This window comes from Ictalurus punctatus, chromosome 8, assembly GCF_001660625.3.
Source record: "Ictalurus punctatus breed USDA103 chromosome 8, Coco_2.0, whole genome shotgun sequence".
Taxonomy (NCBI): domain Eukaryota; kingdom Metazoa; phylum Chordata; class Actinopteri; order Siluriformes; family Ictaluridae; genus Ictalurus; species Ictalurus punctatus.
The window spans coordinates 12,651,555-12,661,402 of record NC_030423.2 but is presented as its reverse complement, the minus strand read 5'-3'; the positions used below and the strand labels follow the sequence as shown (position 1 = coordinate 12,661,402).

The 9,848-nt window shown below is 38.9% G+C and overlaps 1 protein-coding gene across 6 annotated transcripts in view; it reads left to right on the top strand.

The window, feature by feature from the left end:
- tmco6 (transmembrane and coiled-coil domains 6) overlaps positions 1-9,632 on the top strand; it is a 13,384-nt gene extending 3,752 nt beyond the window's left edge. Inside the window, exons 4-14 of one of the 6 annotated variants that reach the window (XM_053682026.1) lie at positions 1-120; positions 228-332; positions 445-536; positions 1,124-1,240; positions 1,968-2,082; positions 2,225-2,411; positions 2,583-2,677; positions 2,925-3,092; positions 4,193-4,318; positions 8,887-9,021; positions 9,542-9,632. The exon at positions 1-120 is cut by the window's left edge and continues 64 nt beyond it. In XM_053682026.1, the coding sequence (XP_053538001.1) occupies positions 1-120; positions 228-332; positions 445-536; positions 1,124-1,240; positions 1,968-2,082; positions 2,225-2,411; positions 2,583-2,677; positions 2,925-3,092; positions 4,193-4,318; positions 8,887-8,925 (1,164 nt within the window). In that variant the 3' untranslated portion in view covers positions 8,926-9,021; positions 9,542-9,632. Of the gene's footprint in view, positions 121-227; positions 333-444; positions 537-1,123; positions 1,241-1,967; positions 2,083-2,224; positions 2,412-2,582; positions 2,678-2,924; positions 3,093-4,192; positions 6,101-7,646; positions 8,341-8,886; positions 9,022-9,541 lie in introns of those variants that run through there. The other 5 variants (XM_017474414.3, XM_053682029.1, XM_053682027.1 and 2 more) reach the window with 5 other exon arrangements.
- Positions 9,633-9,848: the final 216 nt, after the last annotated feature.

Sequence of the window (9,848 nt, the reverse complement as noted above, 5' to 3'; positions counted from 1 at the left end):
GAGGCAGTGCGGTGTCTTTATGAGCTCTCTAGCTCTTCTCACCCTGGTGTGGGGCAGTCGTGCTTGTCTGCAACTCCATATCTTCTCACATATCTCTCCAGCCCGAGTGCCAAACTCACAGTTAGTGAAAGTCATTCTGAAAATGTTTGATTTGTTTATATGATGTATATTGCATGTACTTCAGTTTTCTCTGTGTGTGTGTGTGTATGTGCAACATGCCTGCACAGGAGCTTTGCCTGTACACATTAGGGAACCTGTGGCCGGATGGTGCTGTAGTAAAAGAGAAGCTGCTGGTCCAGGGGATGGTGCCTGCTCTGGCTAACTGCATTCAGGTAAACACTGCTGAGAACCTTTTCAGTTATCCGTCACGTAATCTTTTTCATTTGAGCCTTTTCAGAAAGACCATATATTGTATACTTTCTTAACTTTCTACATCATCTTCAGAATCAGAGATGTAACTTGGCGGTGATGGAGGCAGTGGGCTTTACATTGTCTCAGCTGCTTCAGGATAATGATGCTGCAGACAAAGTTATTCCGTGAGTTGCAAAAATGAAACTTGATATAAGAGAAATTAGTTAAACTAAATAATCCCTTTGCAAGGCTGAAATAGTTACCTAATATATAATTTTCTTCTATATCTTAGACGTCAAAGTATGGTTTATGTTTCACTCAAAACCTAAGACCATACATGTTTTCTGTATGTGTTTTTTCTTTTTTTTTTAGTTCCATAAAAAATATCATTAGTCAACTGAAAAATACAAAGAAGCATGGTTGCGCTTCTCATCAGGAAATCCTCATTCTATTAATATACCCTTTGGAAACATTACTCCAAGCATACACATGCCCGGCCTCATTCGCAGTAAATTGCCAAGAAACATTATTTGCATATTGCAACATGATTGGCTCTTACATTTTATGATGTAATAACACTCGCCTGTCGTATGTTCAAACTAATAGTCTCTATTATGCTGAGCCAAAACCATGTTCCAAAACCGCTACAGCAACAATTTCCCCATCCTTACTCACTTATAACTCTGAAAGTATTTGTTCATTAAGTTTATGATGACTTTGAGTATTTAATAATAATAATAATAATAATAATAATAATAATAATGTCTTTCAGGATGGTCATGACCTCTGGTTTGGTCCCTCATTTGATTTCACTTCTGACTCCAGATCCAGAGTTTGGTATGGGAGTTGCCATCGAATGTGCCTGGTGTTTACATTATATAATATCACGGTATGGCATTTTGAAAAAAAATCTTCCACAAGCCTGTTTCACACAATTGAAATTCACCAACAAACCCTGTTGAATTCTTTGGGCTTAACAATGAATCTCTTCTGGTCGTATGCTAGGGTTGGGCGATATGACAAAAAAAAATCATAATCACAATACTTTTCTTAGTATTGCTACATTTATAAGATTTAGCTAACAAACTGTCTGCAAAGCAGAAAAACGTTAAACTGAGTTTGACGATACTTTTCTTTAATACCTACAGAGTCAAAGAAGATTAAGTTTTAAAACTTAATCTTCTTTGCATCAAATCAACTGCATCCATTTGGTACCATTTAATTTGTAATTTTTTAAGACGTAAAGAAATATATCACCATACCAGTGATATCTCAAAAAAATGCGAAGGCGAACGTGCTAACCACTAAGCCACCGTGCGCCCTATCACGTTCGCCTCACACCTCCAGGGTTGGAGGTTCGATCCCCACTGTGGCCCTGTGTGTGGAGTTTGCATGTCTCCTCCGGGAACTCCGGTTTCCTCCCCCAGTCCAAAGACATGCATGGTAGGCGGATTGGCATGTCCAAAGTGTCCGTAGTGTGTGAATGTGTGTGCACGGAAGGAGCCTCCCCTGGCGCACCCTGGGCAACCTTCAGTATCATACTGCTGGGCGGCTAATCCTTCCATCACGATGGTTAAGTGTGTTTGTGTTTCATGTTACTCCATTTGTTTTTGCAGTATTACTGATACATCCATGTTGATAACTGAAGGACTCCTCTCACAGTGCAGTAACCTTCTGATTACACTAGGAGGGGCTGTTGCTAAAGGACGCACTGACGACTGTGTAGAATTGGTGAGTTTATTCAAAACCTCTAAGCAGTGATGCAGATTGTAAATGTAGCACTTTCTCATCTGTATACACGTTTTCCTAATTTCTATTCTGAAAGTACATACATCTCTAGTATTTTGTTATTGAGTCTTTCTTTGCCTTGTAGCTGATCTGGCCCCTGCTGCGCTGCCTGGGTAATATGTTGGCCAGCGGGGTGCGTGAGCCTGCCGGATGCTCAGCGGGCGTAGAGGATGTCCGTCTCTTAGCTGCTCTGTGTGTGTTCAGCCAGACATACCTAACCTCCCACTGTGCTCTGAGCAGGGAGAGCCTGTGGGTCCTCAACAACCTCACAGGTAGTACCAACAGCAAATACCATGATGATGGAAGACACCACAGGAAATGACTCATGAAGTAGCAAATATGATCTTCAGTTATAATGTAAAATCCCGGGTCGGTTGTGATTGCAAATGGAAAACTTTGAGCAATTCTCAAGGTATCATTCTATGTCCACTTTTTGGTTGCAGCTGGTTCATTCGTGCTTTGTTCAGCTGTGCTGTTCTTGAAGATGGTACCAGATCTTCTGCAGCTTTTACCCTTTTCTAATGGAATCAATACCATGGTAAGAGAGAGCGAGAGCTGCACGCATACTGTATAAAGATTTGTAACCTAGTGGAATGTAGCCATTCTGCTGCACATCTAGATTAATATCTAATCACTGCTCATGCCATTTGTATTGTATTGATCTTTATTTGTGAGTTGATATTCAGTTATTTCCAGAAATTCCAAGCATGTCAAAACATTACCTACCGCTGAGTTCAAATACTGACCATCTGTCTGTTGACCACTATCCTCTCCTCTGTGATCAGGTGCTAAGGGTTCTGGGTAATGTTGCCCACAATGGTCCTGAATACTGTATTCAGCTGACGCAAGCAGGTCTGCTCTCTGTCCTCTGTGCCACACTCAAAATGGCTGATCCAGACATAGTAACGCTGAGCCTGGAGGTGCTGCATTTGCTCACTGCTAGTAGCCCACAGGTGAGCCCCACACACGCACACACAAAATGAACTGATGGCATTTTTGCTATCTACGACTTGCTTTTTGTATTAGGCTAAGGTTGTTTAAGGCCAGTTACAGAAACATAAATAGGTTTGTATTACATCAGAGATGCCTTTATACATCTGTTATTTTGGATGTAGCCTTGGCCAGGAGGAGAGGTCTTCAGGTGGTGCCCAACCTTCTCAGTGTTTCGACCCTTAACCACAACACTCTCCAGTTGGTGGGTGGCGGCCAACTCACTGCCCCTATCCTCCCAGCTTCCAGCTAGTTTTCTCCCTCTTATGCCAAAGCCAACAGGAGGCTCTCTGTGCCACTTCTCCCGGCCTGCGAACTTCTGTTTTTCCCTCGTTGCCTCTAACTCCAGCTTTTGTCATTATTATAGATATAGAATATAGAACATTCCAAAACATGCGTCAGGGGATACACGTTTCAACATTGTATATCAAAAGACGTTAATGGATTTTCACACTCGGTCCAAATAGAGATTTGGATCCCAGAAGACCCAAATAAAAATTCACTGGAGTAGGTATGAAGATATGAAGCTCGCAGAACAATGTTAAGTGCATTGGGAAAAATCACGGCATGGTACAAACAAGATATAATAACTGTGGGAGTGGATACGGGTAGGATTGGTCAGAATTTCTTTGGGAGTGGATGGTAGTAGGATTAAAAGTCTAGTCCAGGGATGTCCAATCTTATCTGCAAAGGGCCGGTGTGGGTGCAGGTTTTCATTCCAACCAAGCAGAGGCCACAGCTGAGTCTACTGAAAGCTCAAGACCAGCTGATTAAACAGGTGGAATCAGTTGTGGCTCCTGCTTGACTGGAATGAAAACCTGCACCCACACCGGCCCATTGCGGATAAGATTGGACTTCCCTGGTCTCGTCCCACTGCTATGGTCGTTCGTAATTTAACTGTAGATTTCAGAGTTAGTTGCGCTGCTGCTTAATCCTAGTTTTGGACCAAAAACTCTTGTGCTTGTTCTTGCCTTTTGTGCTTATCGCTCTCATTGTATTGTTCCATCATATATCCACAAGCCAATTTAACCTTATTTTTTTTGTTGTTTTTTTTTTAACGCAGATAGCTGAAGAGTTTATCAGGCTGGATGGCATTCCTCTATTAGAAGCAATTCAATACAACAGTGAAGAATCGCAACGTCTTAGAGCATCTTGCATCTTAGACTACTACTTGCATGCTCACTCAATGGTTAGTACAGCCATTTAGTACTGTGATAAGGTCATTACAGTCAGCATGTGTACATGAGAGAAACACATAAGTCTATGGACATGCAGTCCAATCCAAAACTATTGGAACGGCAAGGCCAGTTCATTTGTTTTTGCTGTGAACTGAAGGCATTTTGGTTTGAGTTCCAAATATTAATATGAGAAGAGAGTTTCGAATTTCAGCATTTATTTCCTGGTATTTATATGTAGACGTGTTAAACGACATAGAACATAGCACATTTTATATCCGACCACCCAATTTGTAGGCGAGCAAAAATATTGGAACATGCGACGAACATGTGTTTGTTACCCGGATGCGTCCTGTTAGATTGTTTAAACAGTAAACAGCTCTGAACATCTGCTCATAGTTTTCGCTGTCAGTTTCACCTGTGAAGACTGCATATCTTGTTAATAAGGATAAGCCAACATGAAGACCAGAGAGCTATCTATGGGAGTAAAGCAAGCCGTTGTGAAGCTGAGAAAAGAGGCATTGCACAAACAAACCCAAAAACAAGTCAGCGACATCACCAACAACCTTCACAGAGCAGGGGTGAAGGTGTCAAAGAATCCACCATTCGAAGAAGATTTTGAGAGCAGAAATATAGAGGCCATACCACAAGATGCAAACTACTCATCAGCAGTAAGAATTGGAAAGAGTAAATTGGAATTCACAAAGAAATACAGATATAAGCCACTTCAAGACTTGCTATACTTTTGCTCGCCTAGAAATTGGGCGGTCTGATACAAAAGGTTCTATGTTTTATGTTGTTAAACACATCCAGATCTAACTGAAATCCTTCACTCTTGTTTCATGTCCATCTTTTGATATCAAACCCAAGTGTCTTGTATAGTGTGCACACACAAAAAGATCTTGGTCTTGCTATTCCAGTAGTTTCAGAGGGGACAGTATAGAGATCTGCTGGTTACTTAACTGTTGTCTTCCCCCAACCCCCCCCCCCCCCCCCCCCCCCCACTGTTGAACAGTAGTCCATGCAGCCTTATTGAAAGCATACCCAGTTACAGACGGATATGTGTAATAATATAACATAATATGTGTAGCCGTGTTGGCCCTCACTATACAGCACAATGTTGTACCAATGGACAAAATGACAAAGAGCCAATGCTGGCCCAGCGGCAGTTTGCTACTCGGGTAATGTCCTCACTGCCGCATTGTTGCAAGCCGGTATTTGGGTCAATTTGGAAACTTAAGTCTCATCCCAAAGCGGTTGTCAGTATGCATTTATTTATTTATTTATTTAACATTTATTATACAGCTCCCTCATGACTGATGTGATGACAACCAGCCACGACCTGCACACCTTAGAGTTTTAAAGATAGGACAATATATAAATATTTTTACATTTGTACTGTTTTATTTGATGTATTATTGTGTTACTAATGTATATCTTGCATATTTTCCAAAACATTTTGTAAATAAAGGTTTTTACGTTCGCACGTATACAATGTCTAAGACTCGGATGATGGTTGAAGAGGCAGCAATACAGGAGAAAGCGGAACTGACGTTTAGGACTTTTATTTTGGATTGACGTTGTGTACAGTATGTACACCAACAATAAAAGGAAAGTTACAACCACAAATCAAACAATTCAGCCAGGTTTAACCCCTGAAAATAAAGAAAAAAGCGTTAACTAATCGGACAACTTGGAAAAACAGACCGAAACCACGTCCTTATGGTCTGAATAACTGACTGCTCTTTTAACTCCTCCAGCTGTTAGGACACTGAGATGGTTAGTGCTGAACACCGGTACGTTTCTGTTCATAATAATAATAATTATTATAATAATCTATTATTTTCATCACTTAGTCGTGCATGGACTTTGTTTATTGTGACCGCACTAGTTTTCTACAGCGCTGTTAATCACCAAGCTAATAGCTTGCTAACAGACTAGCCGAGTTAACTCATTCTTTCCGTATAGGTTTGTTTTGGTCAGTAGCGTTAGCTTGGGAAGCTGGTTAGAAAAAGTCAGGACAGTTTTCTGTAAGTCATTAGTTAAGACAGAAAACCTGGGTGCTATCGCTTGTCTGAACGCTAGCTATAAGCAAACCTAATATAACTATCAGGTTAGTTTAGCAAGTTAGCACCTAACTTCTGAGCTGGAACAGCGTATTTACTCACAACAACTTCCTAAACTCTAGTTTTGTAGCTGTGCAACTGCCAGTTTAGTTTCTTTCTTTCCTCGTGGAAAGAAATTTCACTGTACTGAAAATTGGTTGAAACAATGTTTTATCTTTGCTGGAGAATCAGCTAACCAAGTTAGCTAGTTAGTTACACCGTCTTGAGTGCATCCTAGGGGTTGGCGATATAGTCAAATATATGACGATATGGATCACGATAGATAGATAAGTTATTTGTTCTCAAAGAGGAAATTTGTTTCCACCCAAGGTGCGTAGAAAACAAACACAGCAACGTCATACATATTAACCATCAAAACTTTCACAGACATGAGGGGGAAAACACGTCAGGATCATACACTGATTGCCAGAGCATAAGATGGCATAACAATGGCTTTGATTACCTGTGTTTAACGCTCGTATAGCCATAAGAACAAAACTCCTACCATAGCTGGCCTTTTTGCACATGAGTAGACTATACCTGCAGCCAGAAGGAAGGGGGATAAAATACTGATAAAGTGGATGGTCTGGATCATTTAAAATGTTATGTGCCTTCAGGGACATATATGAAATGACACTGCTAAATTAGTTATCTTTAAAGCGCACCTATTATGGTTTTGAAATGTGCCTAATTTTGTTTTAAAGGTCTCATAAAATGATTTACGTGCATCCAAGGTCCAAAAACACTTTAATGAGCTCATCATTTAAACTGCAGCATTACGTTTTTCCCCCAGTGTCACAAACGACTCATTAAATGATCCGTTCTAAAGGATTCATTCTAAACTCCTCCTTTCAGAGAGCATACTCTGCTCTGATTGGTCAGACGTCCCAGTCTGTTGTGATTGGTCTACCGCTGTCAGCGAGTAGCCGATGAAGACTAGAGGCGGGGCTTTTTGTTACAAACCTAAGTAGGTTTGTACAGGAAGTAAGTCTGGAATTACTGATGAATCGGTTCCTTCTTTTGGGAGTCAATAACTCAGTTTGTCATGTACTTTGATCTTTGAAACTTTGCAGACGTTTTAAAATTCACAAACATCTCTATAGCACACTACATGACAGGAAATATTTGAAAAACCATAATAGGTGCACTTTAAGAGTTTGTTCTTATTGGTAACTGCTAACATATGAAAGAAACAAATGGTACCATACCTAACCGGCCCAATAATACTTCAATACAGAAGAAGAAGAAGACTAGGCTGAACAGACAGATGTTTAAGTTTACGGATAACTGTAAGTCTCTTTTGACATCACTTGTAAATACTTAGTGTTCTGATTGAAGTTGAGATGTTTATCCAACGTAATGCTAAGATATCTGAAATTTAGGGTTGCTAATTAAGTCCTAGCAAAACTGACATGTTACATTTGGTTTAAAAAATGCTTTTAACTTACAGAAACAATACCTTAACAATAAAAGGACAAGGAATAAAACAATCTTTATGAAAAAAAATAGATCAATATCTATAGCTAGGCTAGTTGTCACTGTGAGGAACAGTGGAATTGGCCAGTGCCGTGAATGTCCTGGTTATACTACAGCTGTGATACTTCCAGAAAAAGATTTAGATGTAACTTGCGATATCGATATTATTTCAGTAACTGCTTTATCCTGGTCAGCATGGCGGTGGATCCAGGGCCCGGATTCATGAAACATTCTTAGGAATTCTTCTTATCTGCCGTTTTATTTTTATTTTCTAACTTAAGAAAAAAATTATTCCCAGGAATGTTCTTTTCTTCTTCTTTTCTTCTTCTTAAGATTGTTCCTAAGACAAAACATAAGAAAAATTCAAATTCTTAAAGAGAAAGTTCTTAAAAATCATCATAAATATCTTCTTTAAGTCAGGATAACTGCCATCTTGTCGTGGATCCCCAAAAGGTAAGATTTTTTATTAATTTATTGGGTTGTTTCATATATTAAACATTTACAAAATTCTAAAACTTGCAACATGTAATAAATACTGTATAATTACTACACTATTTTGTTTGCAATTGTTTGATATCCCATGAGAGAAGATGGAATTTCCTGATTTTTTTTTTTAAACAAAAGTTCAAAAGGTTAAACAATAAAGACAATTTTTCACAGCCCTCTTTGCTCATATTTACCAAGGGTGTCAATAGTAGTGGAGGGCACTGTATATTCCTCTTATACAACAATAATTTGTCAACAATTAAAATGTTACAGTTTTTATTAGTTTATATGTTTTGGAACATCTGCAAAATAGTTAGTCCCTGCTTTGAATTTTGAAGCTTTTAAAGTTTTTACAGAACCTGGAATGCAAGAAAACTTGCTGGCTGTTAGAAATGTTAAATAAACATTAGTCCATATTCCATTTTTGTTGGTTTTTCTTTTGTATTTTCCCATAGCCTATCGGCTATGTGTGTGTTTTCATAATTGAACTTTATGCTTTCTTTAATTCTCTGTAGGTTCTCCTGTGGATAAAAGTTTCTCAGAAGCAGCGTTAGCATGATGCAGCTGGAGGCCCCACTGCGCTTCTGTCACAACTGTCTGTGGTACTATAAGTTCTCTCAGCGCCTCCTGTCATGTTCTGCTACACACAGGCGAGTTTGCATTCTTGGACACAGTTTTGCGTATTACAAGGGATTGTGAAAAATTTGTTTTGTTTACACCATAGTTAAACGTGTTACAACATAGTCTATATAGTTCAGCCGTTATCTTTATTAGCAATCATCCATGCTGATGTGCTTCATTAAATAGCCACTTAACCATCAGATTAAGTCATATTTAAGGCATGGAAAGTTCAGTCAGGTCCAAACCCTGGAGCAGTTTGCTGAGTATAAAAAGATATCAGTAGAACAATAGTGTAAGTGCGAATTAGAAATGAAACATAGGAAGAAAGAAAAAACAAGGATGGTCCACATTTATTTCACATTTATAAATATCACCTTGATAGTTTTGCTATTAATATGTACATACATAACATTTGTTACTTTTAATAACTTAATAAAAAATCCTTGCTTTATCATTTAACTGAATAGTAAGTTGTCTTAATATGTTATTCATTTCTTTTGGTTGTAAAAAAAAAAAAGTTAATCTTATTGGCACTTCCTCTGTCTGTAGGTCATCTGCAAGTTACTACGAAGTTCTTGGGGTTAAGCCTGATGCTTCACTGGAAGAAATAAAGAATGCATTTTTTGACAAGTCCAAAAAGGTTCTCCTTCATAACATTTCCATTAGTCAGACATTTGGCAGACAGAACAACTTACAAAATATACAGACAGCTGATATTACAGTTATACAAAAGGACTTTGAATACATAATATGTAAGGATTCAGGTTCTGAAAAACTTGAGCTTAGTGCTGGTTTGCGTAAGTGTTCAAATGGCATAGTCAATAACTGAAAGGACAATTTTAAACCCTTTAAGTCC